Genomic DNA, 25,965 nt, shown 5'->3' with positions numbered 1-25,965 from the left:
ACATAAACACACACATGTATAACATATAGATTATATATTTGTATATAAAATATATATATATATATATATATATATATATATATATATATATATATTCATATTTTTAAACTTTGTAAATTTTCAATCTCAAAATGTATAGCATAAAAATCTTTTTTTTCTTCAAAATCAAATATTAATTGTGCTTGTTTTCAACAGCCTAGGTCAAATATGTAATTGGGAAGTTTATTTTTAGTCCTAATGTTTAATTTTTCTATTAATGAATGAAATGAAATGAAATATTTGAATCCCCTCTGCTATTATCCCATTCCCACGTAAAATATCAACATTTTCTACAGACAGATGTGATATTTTACTGACGGACCTTTTTTTTTTTTTTTCTTTTTTTTCTTTTTTATCTTGGAAAAAAAATTAACTGTTAACTGAGGTCAAAGTGTCAACAGTAACATTTCTCCTTAGCTGTCACTGACTTGCGTGCAAGCGTTAACAGTGAACAGGTTAACGTAGCCTGATATCAGTTCCGCAGGTTTCAGTTTCATCAGTTTCTGGATCTCTGTCGATGGTGCAGGAATCTGGAGCAGACAGAAAAAAATCCGTCTCGTCTGCGCCTCCTTTCTGGAGAATGGTTCAGTGAGGAGTACAGTAAACGCCATTGCAGATGGACTTCGGGCTCTGACCTCATTCGGGCCTCCATACGCCACAGAAAGACAAAGAGCAGAGGTGAGTTCTCGCCACTTAAGTGAGAGGGGCTGTTCTTTTGTGCCGCTGCAGGGCTATTTATCTCGGTGAATGTTCTCTGGTTGTGATGGCAACAGATGTGAACTTGAATAAGCTGTTCATCGGAGAGAAGCAGGAAACGCCGGTGAACGGCGTCCTTCCTGAGGCAGGAGGAAGACAGCAGGACAAAACAGAAGAGGGAAGTGGAAGGTCAGTCAGAGTGACCCCCCAAATTAAAAGCTCTGCTCGCAGTAAATATTATCGGAACAATTTCTGATTTCCAGTTTCTGATTTCTAACTTCGCTTTCAGAAGTGAGGAAAATCTGAAACCCGACTTACTGAGACCTGATACACCAGCAGAGCATGTGTGTGTTTGGATTTTTTTTTTTTAAATCCTCTACTATAAATTATTTATGAGCTACCCATTTTAATATTAAATTAAATGCCAAATTTCTTCCAATTACAGGTTTTGAATCATGCGAACAGTTCTCCATGCAAAGGTATGAAAAGAAATGTCAAAAATCCTTTGTTCATCACTGGATGCTTCTGAGTAACAATGTTCACATTGTTTTGCTCACAGAGTGCGAAACAAGAAATAATGGCCACTCAGAAGAACCTGAGGTGATCACACTGCCCGCCTACACTCACACAGTACTATGACTAACCGCTTCGGTAAACAGTGTCCATCTAGCCCGTTTTCTAACTCCCATCCACTGACACTGAGTCAACATTTGACATTGCGTGAAACACTAAGTCAGACATGTTCCCTTCCAAAACTTTTCAATTGTTTGGAGGATGATATTTGTACAGTGACAATATAAAGTGTTTGGGCTTCAGTATATTCTCCGGAAAAGGTTTCAGCAAAACAGTCGTACCACGAGTAGTTTTTATATGTGTAAACATTTCTGCTCCGCCTAAGTTTACCTATACACAGTTGGCCGCTTAAAAAACCCCCCAAAAAACTCATACAAATTTTATTTGGCTACATTAAGTTAGTGAGTGAGAATGAAAATGTGTAATACTGAAATTATTGCAGCTACAAAAAAATTCAATCTTTGCCTCATTTGACAAAAAGGACATAGTTTCACATATCATTGCCGAAGCAATTAACAAATTCCACATATTTATGTTCGCAATGGCACTTATTTACTCCCAACCAACCAGTTTGCATGTAAAATGTTTGTTTTAGGGGCTTCATGATCCCTAATGATCAATGCAGCAGCATTGATCATTAGGGATCATGAAGCCATGATCCCTAATGGTTTTATGGCCATTAGGGATCATGGCTAGATGAAGGCTTGTTCATCTAGCCAAACCGATGAACAAGCCTTTATGTTCATCGGTTTGGCTAGAAGGTTCTATATCGACAAATGTATAACAAAACTTGCAGGCAAAAATAGTTACGTTTCAATAGAAACACCCTTTTTTTTCCTGAAAAACATCCTTCCATGAACATCCTTCATGTTTTTTTTTTGAAGGGAAGATAAATATGGACCCTCATCCAGTCTAGTTTGTCACAGTTCCTGTTGTTTCAGAGTTATATTATTATATAACTGTGCAAATTTGCTCATATCCTTTTCCTGACTTATCAACAGACCAAGAGAACACACACTAGCTCTACTGTGATGGCATATACTCTGTTTTTCCATTGTTGAAGAGAGGGTAAAAAGAAATTCAGGAATTAACTCATGGATCAAATTGTAAAAAGTAAATTATGATGCTTTTTTTTTTTTAATCCCCATTAAATGTGGAGGGTGCCATTAAAGTCCCACAATTCAACTCTTTTCAAGTCAGGGTATGAATTTCTTTGTAATTAATGTTTAAACTCAATTTCAGGCACCATGTTCAGAAAGTCATGGCATCATCTGAACAGTTTGACTGAAATTGTGTACCCGTTCATGGAATCACATGTGCATCTTGAAGAAATATGTCACCTTTGCACGAGAACTAAACCCTCCTGTGAATGTTTCCATTTAGGAAGACTTCATTGCGGGTCTCAACGGGGACTCAGACTCTCCTAACGGCAGCCTGACAGAGCCAGATCCAGCTTTTGTGAAAACCAGCAGCTCCAACGGTAGCCTTCAATCAAGCTACACGGTACACGCGCACGCACGCACACTCACTGAACACACACATTTGATCAGCTGACGATCAAGGGGACGCAAAGATGACTCAGCTCAGGACAGTGACGCAGGAGCTGGTCTCTGTGTGTTTGTTGCAGCTCGGTGGAAGCATGATGAGTCTGTTCAGCTCGGGGGATTTCGGAGCGGTGGAGGTGAGGGGCCGTATCCAGTACTCACTGATTTACGACAATCACAGGGAGGAGCTCCAGGTGAAAGTGTATCGCTGTGAGGACATTGCTTCAGCACGCAAGAACCGCTCCGACCCGTAAGCAATTGTGTTTTCATGTGACTAGCTTCAGAGCGGTAGTGTCAAGCTCCGAATCAATATGCAAATGTGTGTGTGTGTGTGTGTGTGTGTGTGTGTGTGTGTGTGTGTGTGTGTGTGTGTGTGTGTGTGTGTGTGTGTGTGTGTGTGTGTGTGTGTACTTCACAGATATGTAAAGAGCTATCTTTTGCCAGACAAGTCGCATCACAGCAAGAAGAAAACGTCGGTCAAGAAGAAAACATTAAACCCGGTCTATGATCAGACACTCAGAGTGAGATGCTCTCTCAAGCTCACATTGCATTAAGCGGGCAACTGTAATCAGTGTCCTTCAAAACCGTTCACGGATTTCTTCTGACTGTGTTGTTTCAGTATAAAGTCCTTATCGGGGAGCTGCGCAGTCGGACGTTGAACCTCTCTGTGTGGCACGCTGAACCTCTGGGAAGAAATGTGTTTCTCGGGGAGGTGGAGGTGGCCCTGGGACTCTGGGACTGGACCTGCACTGAACCCCTGTGGCAAGATCTGCAGCCCAGGGTAGGCGATGCCTCATCCCGAAAGAGTTTCAGGCAAATTAAATTCTCCTGCAATATTGTGGGCAATAAAAATAGTAGGCATTTTATTTAAAGGTTACTGTTTGGACCCTGAAAAACACCAAGCAGCAGTGAAAATACCGATCGACAATACGGAGGAAACCGTTGTTAAAAGGGCCAAAGACTATAGAGTCATCACAACATGACATATAAATGTCAACAGTAAAAAAAAAAAAAAATCTAAAACGTAAATGACTTTAAAAGATGTTTTAAGAACAGCTTTGGCTGTAGGGAGAGAATATAAGTTGAAAATGTGATAAGAGAGATTTTAAGATGCTTGGCCGCTTGACTGAGAGCGCCGCAGTCAGTAACAGCCAGGCCTGCAGGGGGTACAACGAGGGAAATGGATGATGTGGATCTTAGACTGTGGAAAAAAATGATAATGTGCAGAAAATCAGAGTGATGTGGGTGTAAAAGATCAGAGAGAGAGAGTAGGAAGTAAAAAACAAAAAACAAAACAAAAAACAAAAAGAAGAGCTAAACACATTTTGGTATTTTACAGGGAGCTAATGAAAGACCAGAGTAATTTGCTCGACAAGGAGTAATGACCCAGGCAGCTGTTTAACGTCAGTTAAAGCCTGTGCAAAAGTTAATGTGATAAATTGGACAGAGAAGATTCACCAAAAGCATTTCAACATGTAGCCAGAAAATGTACGATAACGGTAGTACAGCTAAAATAAGGACAAAGGAGAGGCGGCTTTTGTGTTGAAGCACTCGACACAGGATTGATCAAAGCTTAAAAAGGAACTTTATCAGATATTAAGGCCAGTTTATTAAAAATAATAATTTGATGCAAATAAAATAATAATAATAGTAATAATAAAAAAACGTAATTTTTTTATTTGTTTAGCATCAAGCAAAGACAAATATATATATTTTTGGTAATCTCAACTGACCCAGAATGAGAAATGCTTGTCTGATTTCTTGTCAGAGAGTGAGGGAAAAGGTTCATTTTTATAGCGTACATATGGTTTTGGTCTCAACAAGAATGATCGTGTCTTCCCTATGAATCTCCAAAAGAGGCAGAAGAACACCACTGGTGACTGGTGAACATTTTTTTCTAAAACGTTTTAACTGCACACGAGCTGCGAGGTACAACATGAGGAGTGTAATAATACCAACTTATTCTAATCATTAAGAGAACATGATGAGAGACCGTTTCAAAAGTGGAACTGAAATTGTGTTTGGTCATGAAATGAATGGTGGTGGAAGCATTGCCGCCTGCATCTGTATTTCTTCGGCATCTGACGGAATGTGAAACAGACATTTTAGCTGCTCTGTCGGAGATAAAAGGGGAGGAGTGTGTCTTGTGTCTGGGAGAGCTGAAGGAAGAGGAAGACATGCTGTGAATTTTAAATAAGGTTTTACATAACCTTGGTCTGTCCCAGCCTTCACAAGTCTGCGCCTTCATCCATTGCTCTGCTCTTATCCTTTTGATGTTTTTTATTTTTATTTTTTTACATACAGGTTCACCTGAATCCAGAGTCTATCAGCACCAGAGGAAACCTCATGTTGTCTATTAAATTTGCTCCTGAGGGATCTGAGGGTGAGAGGAATAAACCTGACCGGCATCCACGCCACAGATGCGTGAGTACTGTAACGTTCTCTGTGTTTGTTTGGATGTTTGCGTTCAGGTGGCGGTCTGCCTTTGACAGGAGAGGTTCACATCTGGCTCAGGGAAGCTCAAGGTCTCCTGACTAAGAAAGGAGGTGCTATTGACTCCTTTGTGAAAAGGTACGCTTGCTCTTCAGTATGTTTGTCAGCACATTCTTTTTCATTTATTTTAAGCAGTAGTACACACAATACAGCACAGACCACTGGCAACTCTGTTATAGAGTATCAACTTTATACTATTTTCTCACAAATTGAAAATCTGAAAAAATAAAATAAATAAAAAAATCCGATAACACTTTATTTGAAGGGGTGTGCATAAGACTGGCATGACATGTCATTCAGTAAATAATGACACTTTTAATGCAAAGTTGCTCTAAAAGTTGCATTAAAAGTGCAAACTTTGCATGATTTTGTAAATTATGGTAATTTAATGCAAAGTTAGCATTTTTAATGGACTTTTAACGCAACTTTTAGAGCAACTTTGCATTAAAAGTGTCATTATTTACCAAATGACACTTCATGACAACTGTCATAAACATTCATAAAGACTTCTGAATGTTCATGACAGATGTTATGTCATGTTTATGACAGTGTCATGTCAGTCTTATGCAAACCCCTTCAAATAAAGCGTTACCAAAAATCCTTATGTATGAAGTGATTGTGCTATCAAAATATGTCGCATTTTGAATTCTGCACGAACGTTTAAATGCATATTAAAGCCATAAACAATTATGTAATGCTTTTCCTACACAACCATTTTTATTGCCTATAACTTTGTAATCCCACTGTAGTCGCTTGAAATATATATATACTAAAATCAAGTCTCGATCGTCTCTCCCTTCCCTTCCAAACCAAGCTACATCCTTCCAGATGTCAGTCGACAGAGCGGTCAGAAGACGCGGGTGGTGAAGCACTCCATCAGTCCGACGTACAACCACACCATGGTCTACGACGGCTTTCAAAGCAGCGACCTGAGGGAGGCCTGTGCCGAGCTCACCGTCTGGCACAGAGACGGACTGAAGACGGACAGTCTGGGAGGGGTTCGTCTGAGCTGTGGGACCGGTGAGAATCTTTATGCTTTTATTAGTTTAGCTGTTTGCTTTAGATTAAACCAAACAGCTGCTTCTGGCAACGTTCAAGTGAATAAACCTCACACAGGTTCTGGTATTCACAAAGGGAACAAAAAACAACACCACCCCCCCCCCCCTCCCCGTTCATTTTACAGTTGTGATATTGTAGCTAGATTATGTATTGCTAAAAGGTAAAAATTAAAAAAAAAAAAAAAAAAACTCTCATAGAAAGACCTACGCTTAGCATCTGGGAATGTTTTTGAAATTTTTCTCCCTCATCTTTTGTCCATGCAAAATAATCTTAATGCTATAATGCAGTTACCAGGGCAGCAGGTTTTCTTTCACCTGTAAATATGACATATTAAATAATAAACTGGTTAGTGTTAACGCCAGTAAGGCTGATTGGTGTTATTCGGGACTTCCATACTTTACATTGGCAAAGTATTATAAGAATTTCAAATGTTTCAGAAGGTCCTGTGACCCAAGCAAGGTTGTCTCAAAAATATCTCTAAATGCAACATGTTGGCTTGTTTTATATCCTGTAGAAGCCCAGGTTAAAGAAGCCGTATCATCTTGCAAAAGGGTTTGAAAAAGTTTTTGCTTCCTTAACAATTTCTTACATGCTTGCTTTGTTTTTTTGTTATACTTGCTGTACATGTTTCAGATCATTTGCATTTTTTAGATTTTAAAATCAGACAAAGATACCTGAATATAAAATGACCTTTACGTTAAAAAAATATTTTAAAAAATTGTTGAGCTGATGAGATATGAAAGGAAACAGAAAAACTCATACAGACAGTGAAATAGTGCGGTGGCGGTGGTAGTATGATGGTCTGGGGATACTTCCTGCTTCTGATGACTTCAAGATGGTGTACATCTTGGATTGCTTCTGTTTTTTTCCCCTGTATTGCTTAACTGACATCTGAAAGAGTCAGTTATGTGTAAACATCATGATTTACCTTCTGAGGATATTCACAGAAATATCGCAAACGGTGGACTTTTGTAAATTGTATTTTTGCTTTTCAAAGTGTTCTGACATGATGCACAATTTGTTTCATTACGAATCACTTCATGCAAAACTGACAGAAGGCAAAAATATGCATACACACTGTTTTTTTTTGTTTTTTTTTGTGGTGACATATCCTGGCTGCATGCTTCTGATGACGTCCACAGCAACACTTCTTTGTGTCATTTCCTCACGCCAGGTCAGAGCTACGGCGAAGTCGTTAGCTGGATGGACTCCACGGAAGACGAAGTCACCGTGTGGACCTCCATGATCGAAAACCCGAACCGCTGGATCGACATGACGCTGCCGATCAGAACTAACCTGACTCAGCGGCCTGTGTGACCGTAGCGTCTTGCACTCCAACACTCATTCATGTTCCATCTGTTGGACTGATGGGAGAAACCCCTTGTTATTGGCACCATGTAACCTCTCTGTTATGATGTACACTGACGCTCACACGGAAAATGAAGTCGGTAGTTGTGCAATATTCTTAAAGTATAGGAATAAGTCATGTGTCTGCAGATGTCTGCGTTTTAAAATTAACTTTGCTCACTCAGTATTTAATCTGGTAAAAAAAAAGCATTTATAATCAATTGCAGTTTACTCATTTAATATTAAATGTAATCTATAAATTAGTGATTGTTCTCGTTGACACTTATGGCTGGAAGCATAAAAATATGGTTTTTACTGGACAACAGCAGATACCCAATGTTAATCCTCTTTTTCCTATTTGTATTAGGGCTGTTACATTCTTTTCAATCATCTTTGACTCTGTTAGTAAAAATAAGTTTGATATTCTTTCATTAGTGGCTCATTTGTAAACACATTTGAATGATTCTCGTTGCAATCTTGTGTTTGAACCTCATAACTACACACTTTGTAACGAAATTATTTAAATGACTATGTGGTTAGTAGCCTAAACAGAAGATAAGGTCATGTAATGTTACACTTTTACAAAAGAAGGTGTTTAAACGTCAACCCTAATTTCTCTATTCTTTTCTTATCAAAGAGAGAGTTGATGACAGAATCGCAGTCTGAACCTATGCAGGTTTAGTCCAGCAGGTGGCAGTGACGGGATTTTTGTTCTCATCTGGGATGATATCAGAATAAAAAAAAAATTAGCTTTGAAATGACTACTCTGTAAAAGTGGATGGGTTTTTAACTGGGTGCAATGAATCTCATGTCGGGCTTTAAAACAGAACCCTGTCTCACATTTACAGAGCTTGGTTTTGTAACAAAATATGTCAGCATCTTTAGTTACAAAATCAGTTTAGTTTTAATCCTATTTTGCTACATTAAAATATGGTGATCCACCAGAAAAGCATATTTGGAGAAAAATATTGGTATTAGTTTATTTGAACTAGTTTACCCTCATCTTTAATCTTAAAGCCATTAAATGCAACCTGATCTTTTTGCGTGTACTACGTGTTACCTTTTTATGATAAAAGAATAAGCTTAGTGAATGTTGCAATGGATATAGTAATGCTGCTTGTGTTTGTGTAAAATAAGATGGTGACAACTGATGACACACTGGCTTTTTGACTGAGTTTTTTCTATTCAGCATCAAATATTTAACTATTACTTGATGTGATTTGCCAGAAATTGTCATTGGATAGTTGGTAAGCTTATGCCTATCGTTGGTTAAATAATAAAATAAAGAAGAACATAATTGCATCCTTTGTAGCATATGACAACTATGCTTAATATGTTCTAAAGTTTGTAAACAAAATGTGTGTGGTGAAACCTTTTTCTAAATTTGTTTTGTAAATGTGTTTTAATTGGTCACAGTGTCTCACTTCTCACCATTTTCCATCAACCGAAAACCTTCAGATAGAGTCAAAGTGCAAATCTCAATCCAATCCAAGAGAACCTGTGGCAAAAGCTAAACATGTATCCTCGGTATGCTGCCAGAGAACAGAGCTTGAGCGAGTTTGCAAAGGAGAGACGGAAATTGAAGATGTGAAAAGCAGCTGCAGACATACCCTTAAAAAAAGCTACTATTACAGAAAAATTTTATTCTACAAAGCATGGATCTGGGGGTATTTATTTGGGTGTACCCCACATAAGTTGTGTCGTGTTTTTTTATTTTATTTTTTTTATTGTAAGAACAAAAAATATATATATTTTCACTACAAATCACAACTATACTGTAAGCACACCACACTGCTATGCTAAAGGCTTTTAAATTGCAGTCCGTTTCCGAAACGCGAGCTACCGTTCCTCGCTGTTGCCATGGATACGCACAGTCAACAACCCTTCTTCCTCCCTAAACCAATGCAGTTCTCGCTAAGCGGCGTCAAACCAACCAAGAAGCTGTTCAAAAATGATGGAAATGACGGCTAAGAGCAAAAAGGTGCTACATGCCCAGGTTGAAGCTCTCTCGAGAAAAGTCGAACATTGTGAGTTTTCTACCTGCCTGTTTTCTTCTTTTGTCTGCTCAGATTTGGCTAACATTTCCCTAACAATCACAAAGTTACAACTGTCAAAACGTCACAATATATGAAATTATATGTTTTTGTTTGTTTTTTAGTCAATAAAACGGAGCTCGAGAGTCTGATCCTGATGTTTAACAGCCTTATGGCGGAGCAGTTCAGCCGAGGGCGACCAGCAAATGGCCTGAAAAGAGGGAAGTTTCGAGGCTTACTGCAGGGCACTTTTGAGATGACCAATGCCGTAATGATGGACGGAGGTACTGATGCTTTTGGCAGGATTCACTATAATTGGAACATGGATAAATATCTGATTTTTTTCTAGGCTTATTTTTCTTAAATTCAACATTTAGAAAACTTCAACTTGTCTTTGATAATAAACATATTGAATATGTGCAAAAGCCCTTTCGTTTTTAGTTAAACGTTAGATATTTTCTTGCCTTTACAAGTGCTGACGTCCCCCTTGCCCCCCACCTTTTTGCTTCTGATAGAAACTAACGTTTTAAAAGACTTGCTAACAATCCCGTGAATTTTTTTTTTTTTTACATCTTAGGTTTGCAGCTTTGTAACACTTTTTCTGTTCGGAAGTTTTCAGAAGTTTTGACAAAGATGGCCACGGTGTCATTATTCTGGAGGAATGGATCAGAGGACTTGCTGTTTTTCTTCGTGGGACTCTTGATGAAAAAATAAGGCGCAAGTTCTCAGCTCTGTGTTCTTAAGCTCATCTTTCATGCACTTTATGGAAGTCCACAAATGCCACTAGTCAAACAAAATCAGTTTTTAAATCCTTATTTACCGATATCGCCATTAATCTGACCTGGAAGCATTTTTTTTTAATGAATAGTAAACTTAATTTGATACCTCAATATGGTTTTACACTAATTTAGTGTAAGTAGGCATTTCTAGAATTTTGTCCTTCAGAAAGCAGAAAAAGTCTGACAAATCAAATATTTTTTCCATGGATTTTTCATTTTTCCAAACTAAACCATACTTGGAAAAATAATAGAAGCAAATTCTATATGTGTTTAGGTTTGAAGACTACTAAAGAACCCTGAACTTTAGGATCACATTTTAAATTATTCATGGTACAATGGAACACATGATCCATTGTCATGATTGAATATGGAAGTCATATTCAAACATGACTTCCAGTTTGAATATGACATTATTACAATGTGTATTTATGCCTACATTAGACATGTAAATAATTAGGACTAAAATCTAGAAGTATTTAGAATTAAAATTAAATTCTGACTTTTTCTAAAAACTGTAGCACTTTTGATTCTCCACATTTTTCCAGATGTTAACCTTTTCTTTTTTTTTTTTTTGTTTGCATTAATCAGACACCTTTCGAGTGTATGACTTAAATAATGACAAGTTCATCTCCAAAGACGAGATTTTTCACATGCTGAAGCACAGCTTCATCAAATGGCCTAGTGAGGAGGATCCAGACGAAGGAATTAAAGATGTGGTTGAGATCACAATGAAGAAGATGGTGAGGAGATCACTGTTCAAATATAATGGTTTGTTGGGAACTCTAATCTTTTTCATCGAGGCTAGAGATGAGGTTTTGGTCTGATCGTCTCAGAAAAAAAAAAAAAAAAAATTAAAATGTCGATTTGTAGTTGATTTACCGGTTGCGTCTTTCCACCCTTTTAGGACCTGGATCATGACGGCATGCTGTCTTTTGATGACTTTCAAAAATCAGTACTAGATGAGAACCTTTTCCTTCAGGCATTTGGACCCTGCCTCCCTGATAACACGGTAATCTGACAAATTACAAGACGAATAAAGTTTACATTTCTGTCATTGTTCTTAATCCCATAAACTGTTTCTTTTTTTCTTCTTTCAGATCATTGCGAAGTTTGAGCAGCTTGCTTTTAAGGAACCAGAGCAATGAAACAATTCATATCAGTGTAAACTTTCAGCTGTGTCTTTAATAAAAATCGTAGTATCTGCTTGCAACACATAAATAAATGCAATCTGAAAAGAGAGACATTCAACTTCCAAAGCAGTGGTGGACATCGGTCCGGTTTATATCCGGCGACGTGGTTTTGCTTTTTTCTTAGCTGTTTTGAGGTCTGGAACTGATCCCACCTAAGAATTAGACAGACATACAATGTGCCACAATATTTGTTATGTAAAAATAAAAATAATCACTGAATAATTACCTGCTTCATTGTGCTCCTGATTAGGCCGACGGTCGTGTTTAAAGACTCATCTTCCATGTCCAGTTTTGCCGCTTCCGGTAGTTTAGGTCCAATCAGCGGCTCGTTTTCTCCAGAAACGTTTGCAGCAGGCTCTCCAGACTCTTCTACTTTGCGCTTTCTGCTCTCCAAGTTAGTGATCCTTGGAATAAATCTGACTCCAGAACCAGGATTTGGACCCAGTCTGCTCTCCGTGCCTTGCTCCCTGTTAGAGGTTGTTGGGTTGGAGCTCAAACTGTCCACTTGCTGCTGTTCTACGTTATAGAAGGCATTATGCAAAGTCCCCATTTTATCCTCTGTTGGTACAAGTCTGCGGTGACTTTTTTGTCTGAATGAACAATGTTCTTGAGGTGGTAATGGCAGCGGAGGAAACTCTGAATAGTGGCTCAGGCTTAAAGCCTCTCCTGTATCTTCATTTCTAGATGTTACATCACGACTGGTGGAAATTTTGTCTGATGAGGTTGGTGCTTCTGATAATACCAAACTTTCTTGTGTTGCTTCTGTCTTTTCTCTTTGTTTTGCTTTGGAATAAGAAAGAAAAAAAAAAGTCAAACATTAAAATATTTCAAATCATATCTTTAAATCTACAGATTAAAATGTCATCATACCTCTACTCCGAGCTGCTCTGGCAATGTAACTTCTTCTGTCTTGCAACTTCAGCCTGGTGTCCTCCACCGTCTCGTACTCTGGGACATAGCACACATGCAGCACACCACCGTAGAAACTCTTCTCATCCATGTTGCGTTTTGCTGCCCTGAAACCAGACAATTTAAACAAAATAAATAAATAAATCATTGAGAAGGTGTACTTTACTTTATTACTGAAGACCTATGACCAAAGTAATTCATACACAACGTACCTGGCGCTTGTTAGTTTCTGAAACTTGACGAGGTAGACCTCAGTGAATTCCTCGGCTGGATACTCGTCCAGGGGTCGGTACTCCTCGACGCTGCCATACAGCGCACACAGCTGGATCAGCTCCGTCATTACGCCGATGGCTGGAACCCCTTGAACCATCAGGTAACGGGACTCTAGATTTATGGTGTAAACCTGATGAAAGAAAACAAATGTGCTCAGATTGGTAGTTCGAAGGGTCTTTTAAAATAATAAGTCATAGTTTAACAAATATTATTGCCGTTAAGGTGAGTCCATCTGCGGCGTTTGTTTAGGAATAACATTTTGAGACTTTTTGTGTGGCGTCGTTGGAGCAATTGCTGCCAACTCCTTTGCTGTACATTTCCTGTACTCTCTTTGTTCCAGTTTTCTGTAGAACACATTGCCTACTGATTCTGGATTTGGCTGTGACCCTCTTTCCTGGAAAATCCAATTGACAGAGGTATTTCTGCCGTTAACTTTGTGTATTCTCTTTGTTTATATTTCACAAAAAATTATTCTAACTGGATATAGCATTGATCAATTTGTCTTGCAATGTACCACCGAATGTCATTTGTTGCAAACTGGCACAATATGAAAAAACAACAACAACAAAAAGAAAAAACACTAAATGCAAGTGAATTGTTTGCACAATTTGAACACGACACTAAGCTCGGGCAGATTCATAATAAAACCCAAATGTACCACACTAAAACTGAGGAAATATGTCATTTGTATGATGTTTGTGGTTAAGCAAAGTCTCGCTTAGCTTTTCATGTGTTCCATAAATTAGGGTACACTTTCATTTTCAAACTAAATTTACCTTAACTGCTTTGGCCTTTCTCCCTTCTCGGTATTTTGGTCGAGAAATGCACACTCTTTGCTGTTCGTGATGTTTGTAGACTTCTGGGACTCTCCAACAATCCGATCTATTGTTGACAGGGGCCGCCATATTTGTGAGAAAATGCATTTCCGGTTGACGCCCTTCAAAATAAATGCCAGCAGTTGTTATGAACGTTACTGCTTCGATTGAAGACTCGTTCCAAGCGTCTTATTTTGAAAGAAACATCGAGTCTCCGTTACTTTGGTCTGGTTTGCCGTTGGCAGAGGACATCGATCGATTCAGGAGTTGTTGCATTTCCAACAGCAGCGGAGCAGCCTGTTAGGAGTTCTCAGAGCTACTTTGGCAATGTGAAAAGAATGTTTAGTAGACAGGGCATTCAACCTATAAGAGTTGTTTTTAACAACGCTAAAAACTGCTTCCTTCACCTCCCGTCGACGATGATATCGCACCTTTCATTACAGGAGGTAGGTTAGCCTAGCGAGACCTACTCTGCAATGTGTTATCAGAGTTGCAATAAGTTCCTTATTTGATGCTTGTTGTTTTATTTATGTATCTTTTCATGCTTTATTTAATGCAGTCGTGTATTTTTTTTTATGTCTGCATGTATGCTTATTTATTTCCTAGAATACAGGACAAAAGCTGCCTCATGTCAGTGTTTTCAAAATCTGGAGTAGGATTGATACTTTTTTTTATAGACAATAATCTCTATCCTTCATTAAAAATATATGCTTCAGATATATAAGTGAAAACACTTACATATATTTTCCCCAAATAGAAATCTGAAAAATGTGACTTGGATTTATATTCAGCCTCCTTTACTCCGGAACTCCTAAGTAAAATCCACCGTAAAAATGCATCATAAAAAGTAAGAAAATTAACATTGCACCGTCTGAATACATTATCTTCATTGTGGAATATAGAGAGCCAGATAACCATGGAGTGGAGATGCAATTAGGGGTTGCATGCTCTCCATTCAGTCTAATGGACTTTGTGGTGTGTTTAAAGAGTAAACAGCAAAAATATCAGTTTCTAGATATCTTAGATAAAACTTATGGAGACCATGCTGAAACATGTTAGTTATCTCTACCAACTCTAATTAGTTTGTAATATTATTTCTTGTTAAATGAAACAGACATTAGATAAAAACTGTGTTTATTTCTTATTTTCATGAGTACAGCATACAGCTTTAATTACCTGCCCTCATTTTTTACTGTGCACCAGGTTAATAAACTCAGTCTAGACATGTAATTGCACAAGAAAAAAAAAATGTTTTAAAGAATCCCCTGTATTTTTTGTGATTTCTTACTTTCTTTTTTTTTTTTTGTTTTGGTTTTCCTGAAGCTTTTATCCCATCTTTCTCTACAGACCCACAAGCACACAAGCATAGTTTGAATCGTCATTGTTAGTTGCTGGGTCAAACATGTTTTCTGTCTGTTTTCAGAACCAGACCTTGGAGCTGTCCTGGGACAATGCACCTCCAGTGTTCCTCACTTGGACCCAAAACAGGGCGTCCTCCGACCCACACAGCAACGACGTCGAGCTGTGTCGGCAAATGGGAGAGAAGCTGGGCTTGAAAGAAGGAGAACAAGTAAAACTTTTTTTCCTTGATTTGTTGTTTCGCTTTTACAGTGTTACACAAAACAAACAAGCAAAAAAACAAAGTCCATTATTGCATCAACGTGTGTTCAGATCAGTTGTTTTATTGACGTTGTTGTTTTTTTTTTTTTTTGGCAGGGTTTTCTGAAACCGTGCCATCAAGTCTCCTCTTTAAATCGGGTGTTTGTGGAGCCTTTGTCGTCTGATGACTGGGAGATCTTGGTGAGTGATGGTAATATTGTACGCATGGTTGAAAAGGCACCAAAATGGCTAAAGTACATTGGAAAAATATTCACACCTTTGGAAGAGTTTCACCTTTCACCCACGTCAAATCCCAAAAAGTGTGCTGTTCTACTTTTTGTTGAACTACCTTGAAGTGGTATTAAAACATTTGTTGGGCTCTGTACATTAAGCTCTTATATTTCTCTAAATGTCATGCGTTACTCTTTTGATCTAAAGCCAAATGCAGCCTTTTATTTGTTTCTCATCTCCCAGGAACTTCACAGTTCTGCATTGGAGCAGAAGCTTCTGGATCAGATCAGAGTGGTTTTCCAGCATGGCGTGTTTCCTGTTTGGGTGGACAGTCATACAGTAATCTACATTATAATAAGTCTGTGTTAATTTGATCTTTTTTTTTTTTTTTCAATCTCTGAGGTAAGATTATGTCCGAGTTTAATACTCACAAGCGCGCTGTCACCTGTTTTTATTTCAACACAGCTTCCGTCTACCCGCTTGTCCCCTACGGTCGATTGGAGCAGTTCACAGAGCTCGTGGTGTCTCAGAAGATCCGCACTAGTATGAGCAAAATCAGCGATGCTGTCAGGAGAGTCAACCTTGATGAGCAATCTCACTTCCAGCCAGACTCGACTCTGTCTTCCTCATCAGAGCCATCGCCAGAGGTCACCTCACACCCCGGTCTCAGCCAGCAGTGGGGAGGCATCGCTGACCTGAGAAGCCTGATCCATCATATAATTCGGGGCCCTTACGATCACGCTCCTGTGCCCAACATCCCCGTTGTCTTTCCCGACTCTGTCTACAGAGTGTGCGGTGCACCTCCGGACCGTCTTTGTACCATAAGTCAGATCGCTGCTGGTGTTATTCACATTTTTCCTTGGAGTCCTAGTCTGAGCACAGCAACCAGAGGAGGTCAGTGTGTAGTGACGTATGGCAGCCTTTTCAAGGTGTCGTCCCCTAAAAAAGCAAAAGACAAAACCAAGCAGGCCTTGGAGAAAAGGAAGAATGAGGGAGGGAGCAAAGATAGCGGCGTGAAAGGAGGGAAGACGGGGAAGGAGGCAAAGGAGGCACAGGAGGAAGAAGAAGCCACAGTAGTCAGGGTCGTGTGCCACGATGCTGGGATGCTGGAGAGAGGTCACAGCAAGATCCACTGTGGAAAAGTATGGGTGAGGAAAATAAACATTAATCCAAACTAATTTCTGGGATTTTTTTTAAAATTATAATTCTCTAATTCTGCAATAAAACCCAGGTTTTATTTGATTTTTTTAACAACATTTTTGCATTCTAATCACAAACCTTAATGTATATTCTTGATGTTTTATGTGACAGAGCTGCACAACGTGGAGCATACTTATGAAGTGGAAGTAAAACTGATTGTTTCCAAAAATGCGTTGCAAATGAAATTCTGAAAAGTGTGCCTTGGTATACTGCCAGTGTTACATATTGTGCAGTAGAATCGGCTTCTGTTGCTATTAAACCTGCAAAGCGTTTGGGGGTTTGTCTCTGCCTATTTTTCTTTGCAAAATGTCTCAAGCTCCGCATGATCCCGGAGATCAATTTTCATGTCTTCCAACAAATTCCTAATTGGATTTACAGCTTCACGACGAATAATTTTCCTGAGAATAGATTTCCTCACCTGAGCTGTGGATCTTTGCTTGGTCCTCCACAAATAGAGCAAAATCTTGGATACTTTTGTGTCGTACATTCCTTGCAGGATTTCCACAGAGCAGCTGCATTTCTATCCTTGACATTGGCTTGCACAAACGTAAGCCACACTTTTCAGATTTCTCTTAATGAAAATGTTCAAATCAATCCACTGACCCCCGCTTATCAACTTGTAAGGGCCACAAGTCTATCTCCTCTCTCTGACCACAATCTTTTTTTTTAAAAAAAGTATTATTTTTGTTATACTTTGCAAATATTCACTACTTTGCATCGCTTATAATCCCAGTTACAATGGGAATACATTGATTTGAAATTTGTAGCTGTAATGTATCTAAAGGAGAAAAAAAAATAGAGATATAAATTCTTATGTAAGACCACGTCTGTGACCTTCAATTTCCGTTTCATTTCTCTCAGATCCCAGAGCCGCTGGCCAGCAAGTTGAACATCCTGCCACATTCATCAGTGAGAATTAAACCCGTGAAATCAGTCACCAAAGTAGCCTCCGGCATCCGCCTCCAGCCTCTAAAACCCCTGGTAGGCGCTGGAGCGTTCGTGTGCTGCCGCGCAACTGCAATTTGTACAAATCTGATGCAACGCCTTGATTTACGTCTGCGTAATGCTACGATACGTCCTTTTTTTTTTTTTCTCAGCCTGAGGACGACGATGATGAAGCGATCCAGACGACTTTCCTCGACTGGCTTCACTCAAAGAGTCACGAACCTTTGGCGTGTCTGACTCCTCGCTCCGGCACCGTCCTCCTACATGGAAACGACGGTGATTCATTCCTTTCACTTCTGCTACAAGCTTAAGAAGTGCGATTACGAAAAACAAAAAACCCTCCACCTGTTAGGATTGCTGTTAAGAAAGATCAAATTATGAGACTAAAAATCTATATTTTCCCTCAGCTGCAATGGAAATATGTATTGTTTTTCCCTCTTCTTATAGCAAAGCTGGAGTTATCTTTGACAGTGCTGAAACCCAAACCAGACAACGATCCGCCGGACCAGCTGTTTCTGTTAGCACCCACCGTTCTCCAGAAGGAAAACATACAGGTTTAATCTTTGGAAACAGTTCCCCACCCAAAACACTGTTTTTTAAAAGAAAAAATGTAAGATTTTTCTATTGCCTGTGAGGAATATTGACATGAATGAGATGTTGCTACTTCCAGGTGGACAGACAGACGATAATGCAACCTGCTCCAAAAGCTGAACCCGAAGCTCCTGAGATGGAGCTCCCCTCCTTACAGTTATTTGGGTAAGATCTTGGAGGAATTCTACAGTCACCCTTTTCAGCTTTAATATGCTCTAATATGCTTCCACTTCCTGCGTTTTTCCACTCCCGCAGCGGGATTGATGATCTTATTAAGACCGGGTTTGAGTTTATTTCCCATGCCCTGCTGGGTAGTCCCCTCTCTAGGGAACTTTGTACCTCCGGAGAGGGACTCAAGGGAGGAGCACTGCTCATCACTGGTGCTAAGGTAAATCTTTACTATCCAAAATCCCTTGCAAGAAATATTCATTCCCCATGATTGTTTTCACATTACAACAACAATGTATTGTTTTCTTTTTCTTTTTGCGGTTCACCAAAACAAAATGGCATGTAATTGTTATGTTGAATGAAATGACTGAGTTTTGTTTAGAGACTTCATATTCCATTTTATTTATGATTTCAGTTGTATGTGTGTGTTTTTTATTATTTTTGTTTTATTTATTGTTTCAGATTGTTATGTTTTATTTAGAATTTTTAAAATGCAGAGATCAGTTGTTTTTTTTGTTGTTTTTTTTAAACAAAATTAAAGATTATTGGTCTTTCAGATGGTGAACTTGCTCAATTTTGCCATTATCATTATATCACTTGACATCGGTCTCAAACAACAATATCATCGTTTATCGCAATTATTTCCCTTGACAAATTAACGGTCTAGAAAAATTTGCTTTCGTGACAAAACTAGTTAAGTGGATTTTGATCTGGTCTTTGACTGGATCATTTCAACACATTGCTCACAGGCTGTTGCTGCCACCGCCCTGTGGATAGTGGTAACTGATTAATATGCAAAAATAATGGAATTAAAATGATCAAAATGTAACGTTAGCTTGATTACATTTAATCAAGTGAATCGCTTCAGGTTCTTCCCTCACTTCCTCTCACAGGGCAGTGGGAAGAGCTCTTTGGCCCGAGCCCTTTGCAGAAAAAGCAGAGAGGATTTGGATGCACATGTGGAGGTGTTGGACTGCAGAAAGCTCCAAGGTCAAGAAACGTTCCTTTAACATGCAAATGGATCAGAGGACGAGCAGAACCTTTATGTTTTTATTTCATTTTTTAAAAATTTTTAGGCAAAAGGGCAGACACTGTGAAGCAGATCCTACAGGACATGTTCGAAGAGGCAGAGTGGGGACAGCCCTCCGTGGTCCTGCTCGACGACCTGGATCATTTGACCCGTGCAGCCACGTCACCGGAACACGAGCAAGGCCCTGAGGCGCTCCTGCAGCAGCACATTGCACAAAGTAAGTTAAGAAACTCACTTATACCACGTAAGGTTTGGGTATGTAAGCTAAGCTGCAGGTTTGTGGCTGCAGGCGTGTGTGACGTGGTCGACGAGGTGGTGCTCCACTCCAGCCTGGTGTGTCTGATCATCACCAGCCAGAGCGAACACTCTCTCCACCCTTCTCTCACAGAGATCCAGGGGTCCCACCTCATCCAGGGATTTGTAAACATCAAGCCTCCGGACCAAGTCGGTGCCTGACATCCAAACTCGCACGCTGAGAATACCCAAAAAATAATAATTCTGTCGGTATTAAAAACGATGTGTTGCTTTGCAGGCGCAGAGAGCTGCCATCCTGCACCGTCTGATCCTGAGGAAGCCTTTCCTCTCTGAGGAGAGCTTCAAAGATCTGGACCTGGAGGCCGTTGCCATGAAGACGGACGGATACACAGCCCAGGATCTCACTGTGCTGCTGGAGCGAGCTGTGCACGCTAACAAAATGCACGGAGGACACAGCAGTCAAGGTGCGCAAAGTTCTTTAGCTTTGAGATTCTTTAAGACTAATTGACCTTGTTATGCTCTTACATGATCTGTTCAGCTCAGCCTGATTTTTACCCATCATTCCTCAGGTGTCTGTCTCTCATGGAGGGATTTCGCGCATGCTCTCAGTGGGTTCACGCCTCCATCGCTGTGGGGCGTGGACCTTCACACGCCGGGTGGAGTCGGACTGGAAAGAGTGGGAGGGCTGCAAGAAGTGCGAGAGCAGCTGATGGACACCATCCTGCTCCCTGCTAAGGTCAACACACTGCTGCTCCCTGCAACAGGCCTTTCTGACTGATTCAGGACTTCATCATGCTTCTAATCTGCTGATATCATCTTAGTGCAAAGATCTGCAGATGCACGGCGGTATTACTCTGGTTTCAGTGTATACACGTTGTTCTTTGGTGCCTTGCAGTATCCGATCCTCTTCTCCAACCTTCCCATCCGGCACTGCTCTGGAATCCTTCTCTATGGAGCTCCAGGTACCGGCAAGACTCTTCTGATTAGGGCCGTGGCCAAAGACAGCGGGATGAACTTCATCAGCATCAAGGTAGCTCAGACTTTGGTTCTCATCGTCTGCGGGACTTTAGTCTTGTGTTTGAGGAAAACAAGGTCTCGTGTATTGAGATAAACCTTCACTTCTGCAGGGACCTGAACTCCTGAGTAAGTACATTGGAGCCAGTGAGCAGGGAGTTCGTGACGTCTTCCTGAGGTGAACTTCACTTTTTTTTTTTGGAGATTTGACAATACTTCGAAGTCATGCTAATGACTGTAAATGTTCCCACTGGTTTTCTCACCTCCCGTTTCAGGGCACAAGCTGCCAAACCTTGCATCCTGTTCTTCGATGAGTTTGACTCTCTGGCGCCAAGGAGAGGCCACGACAGCACAGGAGTAACCGACCGTGTGGTCAACCAGCTGCTCACCGAGCTGGACGGGGTGGAGGGGCTGCAGGGTAGGCCCTGAGCGTCGCTGCAACTTTAACCCTTAAAGCTGTTATGATACTGCGTCTGCTTGGAAATATGGCCCTGTTCCTACTCCTAAAAATATTGACAGCAGCAGTTGCTTATTGAAGGTTATTGCTGGTGTCTTTCTTCCTTGGCATTGTGGCCACAGACTATCAAACAGATAAAACTGCTGTTAGAGAAATGATCAGACTTCCTAATGATTGGCTGATAAAGCGTTTTTGAGAAGGCAGTAGATTTTTATCACACTTGGGTTTTAATTTTTGTTTATTAAACTAATTCATAGAGTAAAATATCATATTTGACTCAGTAGGGAGCAATACAGAAAAAATAATTGTTTTCCTATATTTGGTAATATGTATTACCTTATATTTGCAATTGTGTGAAACATCCATTCATTGAATTACAATTAAGATTGAATTGCACCATGGGTAATTTCATTTGAATGACTGGATCGGCTTGTTATGAAATGTACTGATCACAACTGAGTTTACTTTTTATAAAGCGCCTCAAGATGACATGTTTAGTAATTATATTTTATATTCTAACTATAACTAAGCCGGACTGCCCTGGTTTTTTTATTCTTAGACGTGGGTTTTTAATTTTTGACATAATCTCGTGTTCTGCCGTCGTGTGTAGGGGTGTACGTGCTCGCGGCCACCAGTCGTCCAGATCTAATAGACCCCGCCCTGCTGAGACCGGGACGACTGGACAAGAGTCTCTACTGCCCCCCTCCAGACCAGGTGTGTAGATTTAAAAATCAGTCATCTGGACTAGAGATTACACAGCATGACCCACGTTGTATTGCTCGCTGCTTTTTTTTTTTAACCATTCTGTTAAAAGATTATCTCCTTTTGCCTCTTGTTTCCAGGAGGCTCGTGTTGAGATCCTGAAGGCTCTAAGTTCTGGCCTTTCTCTGGCTCCAGATGTTGACCTGCAACAGCTGGCAGCAGTAACGCAGCAGTTCACCGGGGCGGACCTAAAGGCCCTGCTCTACAACGCGCAGCTGGAGGCCGTTCACAACAGCTCGGGCGTCGGCACGTCAAATGTACGCCCGTTCTCAATGTGCCTGCGGTTCTACGTTCTGATGAAACAAGAGGCAGAGTGTTGGGAGATTCTTTCAGCGCCTTGTGCTTGTGCGCTCGGAAGCCTTAAACTTGTCTGTGTGGCCCATCAGGAGCTGACCTCCGCCTCAGACACCGACATGAGCCTGTCCTCCATGATCTTCCCGAACACCAGCAGCGGCTCAGACGACTCTGTCGGAGAGGGGGAGCAGAGCTTGGCGCTGGACCAGTCCTTGGTTCTTGTTGAGCCCGCGGAGCTTCACGGCGAACACGAGGAGCGCCGCAGTAACGTCTGGAGGTTTTACTTTGGAAGTTCCTTTGAGTCGGAGACTGGAAACTCACCGGTTTCAAAAGAGGTGAGTTCCAGCTGCGTCATCTAAGAGCCGGTGTCCACATGTCTCACTTCAGGTATTGTCACAGTTGATAATGCGTAAGTGAAAGTACTTCATGTTTCCACGTGTTTTTGGGATTTTAAAATGATGCATTGGTTTTCAGATGTTTTTTTTTTTTTTTTTTCACAAAAATGTGAAAAAAACAAACAAACAAAAAAACTGAAATATTTTCACTCGCCATTAAAATTTCCACTTTGTATCTTTCTGTGACATAACATTCACCAAAGTTTAGATGTTTTAATGTAACGCATTTATCAAACTCGTAATAGATGCACGTCCTTCTGCAAGGCGTTGTGGGTGCTTCATCTGAGCAGCGTTTTCGAACCTGTTTGTAAAGAAAGTCGACTGAATCTGAAGGAAAAGTTTTTAGAGGTAGCCTCTAGATGTCACTGCATCTTCTCCCTGGACCTCTAACCTTTCTTCACTGTTGCCTCTCTTTTAATAATGACCACAAATCCATTTAATCTTGGCCCAGGACTTTGGTTGCTATAAAACGGAGCAAATAAAGTCTCCGTTTGACATCTGTGTGTTTAACAGGAATCCCTGTGCGCCTCTGGACCCAACTCCAGAGACCCGGTCAGCGGACTCGCTCCAGCTTACATGCCCTCCATCCAGACCGGATACAAAGAGCTCGGCCCCGAGCAGCTGGAGCGGCTGCAGCAGGACATCAAAAACATCAAGAACAGCTACAGGAAAGGAAACGTATGTGAAAATGCGTATTAACCTCCCCGTAAATGCTGTTATTTCCAGCAGTCATCTGCTATTCTCACCAATCTTCTGACTTCAGATGAATTACTCTGTGTGTATTTCAGCATCGGTTTTCAACGCCGCACTCGTCTACTCGTTTCTAATAGAAGCAACATCAGATTGAAGCTTGCATCTGTGTTTCTTTCTGTATAGGATGAGTTTGTGTGGACGCGTCCAGCCTCCAGCCAGCCAGGACTCCTGCTGTCTCAGGCTCACATTAGTTCTGCCTTAGCTGTGACCAGACCGTCTCTCAGCCCGGCCGACTGGGGCAAGTACACCAAACTGTGAGTACTGGGAAACCAGAGGAGACTCTCACATCACTGCAGTGATGTCTTTAAATAGATCTAGTCTCTCCTGCAGAATGATTATAGTGATAAAAGCAATATAATCAAAGTTTATGATTGCTCGTTGTCGCTGTGGAGAAATTGAGCCACTTAATCACAGTTTAACTCTAATGAAATATTTGCACTTGCATTATTTTCAGTTTTTCCTCACCTAAACTCTGTTTCCCTCTTTAGGTATGAAAGTTTTGGGGGTTCGAACGACAAATCGCCTCCCACGTTTACGCCAGGACAGCGCGTCACGTTAGCCTGATGGCAAGCATTCGTCTTAAACGTTTGGTTTATAGATTGTTTGTACATTTTGTGTACCGATGTGGTGAAATAAGAGATTTAAAATGTAATTATTGCACATATGTAAATTTTCAGATCTTGTGAGATTCTAAAATGTAATTAAAATATGATTGAATTGATTTGCACGTCTGATCGCCATTATTTAGTGTGGAGGTTTTGTATGAAGGTTTTGTTTTGAATTTTATTTGACCATTTTCCATGTCTGAATTGGTATAGAAAAAGAAAACGGAGTATGTAAAAATGCTTGATTTTTGTGACGTTTCTCATCTTCGGTTCTCAAAATGACAAAATGTTATAAAACAAACAAAAAACACACACATACACGTTACCTTTTAATAAGAATTACATAAGTAGTTCAAAATGATTTTGTGCTTAAATATTCTGAAAGTACAGAAAAAAAAATAGTTTTTAATCTGGTGTTGGACCTTTTATTTTTTTTGGTTTCATACAATATATAGATGAAATGTGCTTAACTTATAATCCAAAATGTAGCTTTTGTGAATTAAAATGAAAGAAATCAGCTGAGGTGGTTTGGGTATCTAATCAGGATGAGTCCATTGGGAAGTTTTCCATGTAAGCCACACTGGAAGGAGAACAAGAACTCCCTACTATTCCTGATCCACTGTGATGAGTTTAATCATGTTTCCAGGGAAGAAGGACGTCAGAAATTCCCTCTTGGACCTGCTACGTCTGCTGCAGATGTAGCAGGACAAAAATCTGATAGAACAACACTGAATAGTAATATATGAACTATTTTGACAATTAAAAATACAACTCCGGTATTTTTGTGGCCTCACCAAGTAGAAGTAGACGAGTAACTGGCAGGAGTTAGGCTGGGGGAAAAAAACACAAGTGGAATCATTAATGTCTTAAAAAACTCTGCCTACCAGCTGGCCTTTAGAAAGTCAGCATACTTTAATCTTTAATAGACAGACAAACTTACCTGTTTAGGTAGGATGAATATGGATAAGACAAAGCAGAAACAGCTGTAGCTCTTTTTAAGGTTATTCTGATATAAAAGCTCCTTAATACCCAATTTTAAAGGGAACATCTAAAACCTGCAGGTCAGCGGTATCTGGAAACTAGAAGTTTGAAAATTGTGTCACGTTTCACTCAGACACAGTCTAATGCAACAACAATCAACCAAATTACCAAAGCAACATCAGGTTTTATGTTCCAAATACATAAAAGTGACTGGTCTGTCACAAAACACACCAATCAGATGAGAGATTATTTTTTTAAGAGCCCAGCTTTTCACAGGATTTTGTATTCTGCTGCTCCCATTTGTTGCACTTCTGCAACTCTTTTGACGTCGACTTCAAATTCTTCTGCAATTTTCACTAAAAACATTCATTTCACAGCATTCACACGGCATTTTCACAGGAAATGCAAATGTTGCTAGTTATTATTTTAAGATTTAAGAATATAATCTATTCTGAAATGAAATCCCAACTCAATCATATGAGCCAGATAAAGAGAAAAATGGCTCTGCAAGTTTTAGAAGTTCAAATTATTTTTCGCCGAAAATATCCCTTCTTCTGGAGAAAGGCTTCAAATTTTACTTGACTTTATTTTTCCTAATTTATTTTTCCAGTAAGCACTTGCAGGTTTCTGTAGATATAAAAATAGCAGGAGGAACATGGTTTTAGCTCGCCGTGGTCTCGCTTCAGTCCCACACATCGAGGGAGGACAACAGAAACGGTCCAGTGGGAGTGTCCATCCCTTAATCAATGTCTCAAGCACCTGCTATGAGACAAAGTCGTGTATACACAAAGAGCACCGTAAAAATACAGAAACGAGTCAGTTTATCTTTTAAATTTCCTCAGATGTTTTTAGGTCTCAGGTGTATTAAGGGAACATACTCATTTCCCACCAGAAAAAGGGCCTTTCTTGAATTAGTACTTCCTCCTCCTCATCAT

At 40.0% G+C, this 25,965-nt stretch overlaps 4 protein-coding genes and 1 long non-coding RNA gene across 6 annotated transcripts in view; 3 read left to right on the top strand and 2 right to left on the bottom strand.

Moving 5' to 3' along the window:
* Positions 1-8,355, top strand: part of sytl1 (synaptotagmin-like 1) — a 13,542-nt gene extending 5,187 nt beyond the window's left edge. The window contains exons 3-15 of the mRNA XM_015054159.1: positions 566-717; positions 813-924; positions 1,025-1,079; positions 1,181-1,214; positions 1,295-1,335; positions 2,692-2,811; positions 2,936-3,102; positions 3,271-3,373; positions 3,472-3,633; positions 5,157-5,235; positions 5,324-5,423; positions 6,160-6,365; positions 7,579-8,355. Of these exons, the coding sequence (XP_014909645.1) occupies positions 566-717; positions 813-924; positions 1,025-1,079; positions 1,181-1,214; positions 1,295-1,335; positions 2,692-2,811; positions 2,936-3,102; positions 3,271-3,373; positions 3,472-3,633; positions 5,157-5,235; positions 5,324-5,423; positions 6,160-6,365; positions 7,579-7,721 (1,474 nt within the window). The 3' untranslated portion in view covers positions 7,722-8,355. The remainder of the gene's footprint in view (positions 1-565; positions 718-812; positions 925-1,024; positions 1,080-1,180; positions 1,215-1,294; positions 1,336-2,691; positions 2,812-2,935; positions 3,103-3,270; positions 3,374-3,471; positions 3,634-5,156; positions 5,236-5,323; positions 5,424-6,159; positions 6,366-7,578) is intronic.
* LOC106960823 (uncharacterized) lies at positions 2,049-10,242 on the bottom strand. Its single transcript, XR_001427657.1, has 3 exons — positions 10,232-10,242; positions 9,792-9,802; positions 2,049-2,145 (listed from the first exon to the last, which is right to left on the bottom strand). It is a non-coding gene; the product is annotated as an uncharacterized LOC106960823 (long non-coding RNA).
* On the top strand, positions 9,592-11,773 carry clxn (calaxin). Its single transcript, XM_015054163.1, has 6 exons — positions 9,592-9,778; positions 9,910-10,068; positions 10,397-10,501; positions 11,152-11,303; positions 11,468-11,572; positions 11,661-11,773. Exons 1-6 carry the CDS (start codon positions 9,703-9,705, stop codon positions 11,706-11,708), a joined length of 645 nt encoding a protein of 214 aa, XP_014909649.1. The 5' UTR covers positions 9,592-9,702; the 3' UTR covers positions 11,709-11,773.
* rbm48 (RNA binding motif protein 48) lies at positions 11,723-13,883 on the bottom strand. The gene is made up of 5 exons (XM_015054160.1): positions 13,712-13,883; positions 12,875-13,065; positions 12,624-12,769; positions 11,980-12,536; positions 11,723-11,905 (listed from the first exon to the last, which is right to left on the bottom strand). Exons 1-5 carry the CDS (start codon positions 13,856-13,858, stop codon positions 11,843-11,845), a joined length of 1,104 nt encoding a protein of 367 aa, XP_014909646.1. The 5' UTR covers positions 13,859-13,883; the 3' UTR covers positions 11,723-11,842.
* An 87-nt stretch (positions 13,884-13,970) lies between these two features.
* Positions 13,971-24,323, top strand: pex1 (peroxisomal biogenesis factor 1). 2 transcript variants are annotated; one of them, XM_015054158.1, is made up of 25 exons: positions 13,971-14,196; positions 15,174-15,320; positions 15,467-15,550; positions 15,824-15,938; positions 16,046-16,123; positions 16,214-16,728; positions 17,642-17,761; positions 17,878-18,001; positions 18,173-18,279; positions 18,396-18,481; positions 18,572-18,704; positions 19,378-19,474; positions 19,561-19,731; positions 19,804-19,958; positions 20,047-20,233; positions 20,339-20,505; positions 20,665-20,799; positions 20,897-20,961; positions 21,059-21,201; positions 21,851-21,954; positions 22,083-22,259; positions 22,389-22,631; positions 23,205-23,369; positions 23,568-23,698; positions 23,933-24,323. In XM_015054158.1, exons 1-25 carry the CDS (start codon positions 14,089-14,091, stop codon positions 24,006-24,008), a joined length of 3,633 nt encoding a protein of 1,210 aa, XP_014909644.1. In that variant the 5' UTR covers positions 13,971-14,088; the 3' UTR covers positions 24,009-24,323. The 2 variants fall into 2 exon arrangements, with proteins under 2 accessions (XP_014909644.1, XP_014909643.1); XM_015054157.1 differs by having other exon boundaries at positions 16,046-16,728.
* The last annotated feature ends 1,642 nt before the right edge of the window (positions 24,324-25,965 follow it).

The sequence above is a fragment of the Poecilia latipinna genome, unplaced genomic scaffold (genome assembly GCF_001443285.1).
Source record: "Poecilia latipinna isolate Pla-1442-1.1 unplaced genomic scaffold, P_latipinna-1.0 Scaffold1232, whole genome shotgun sequence".
NCBI classification, from domain to species: domain Eukaryota; kingdom Metazoa; phylum Chordata; class Actinopteri; order Cyprinodontiformes; family Poeciliidae; genus Poecilia; species Poecilia latipinna.
The sequence above is the reverse complement of the archived record's forward strand: the minus strand, read 5'-3'. Positions and strand labels throughout refer to the sequence as shown.

What these genes read in the sequence shown, in the direction of transcription:
- clxn (XM_015054163.1), top strand. Translation starts at nt 9,703, where the DNA reads ATGATGGAAATGACGGCTAAGAGCAAAAAGGTGCTACATGCCCAGGTT. An exon ending in CTCGAGAAAAGTCGAACATT is followed by an intron (nt 9,779 to 9,909) that starts GTGAGTTTTCTA and finishes TTTGTTTTTTAG; the next exon opens with TCAATAAAACGGAGCTCGAG. An exon ending in TGCCGTAATGATGGACGGAG is followed by an intron (nt 10,069 to 10,396) that starts GTACTGATGCTT and finishes TCTGTTCGGAAG; the next exon opens with TTTTCAGAAGTTTTGACAAA.
- rbm48 (XM_015054160.1), bottom strand. Translation starts at nt 13,858, where the DNA reads ATGCATTTTCTCACAAATATGGCGGCCCCTGTCAACAATAGATCGGAT. An exon ending in GAAAGGCCAAAGCAGTTAAG is followed by an intron (nt 13,066 to 13,711) that starts GTAAATTTAGTT and finishes TTCTTTCATCAG; the next exon opens with GTTTACACCATAAATCTAGA. An exon ending in TCAGGAGCACAATGAAGCAG is followed by an intron (nt 11,906 to 11,979) that starts GTAATTATTCAG and finishes TCTAATTCTTAG; the next exon opens with GTGGGATCAGTTCCAGACCT.
- pex1 (XM_015054157.1), top strand. Translation starts at nt 14,089, where the DNA reads ATGTTTAGTAGACAGGGCATTCAACCTATAAGAGTTGTTTTTAACAAC. An exon ending in GCTTGAAAGAAGGAGAACAA is followed by an intron (nt 15,321 to 15,466) that starts GTAAAACTTTTT and finishes TTTTTTTGGCAG; the next exon opens with GGTTTTCTGAAACCGTGCCA. An exon ending in CCCTCCTTACAGTTATTTGG is followed by an intron (nt 18,482 to 18,571) that starts GTAAGATCTTGG and finishes CCACTCCCGCAG; the next exon opens with CGGGATTGATGATCTTATTA.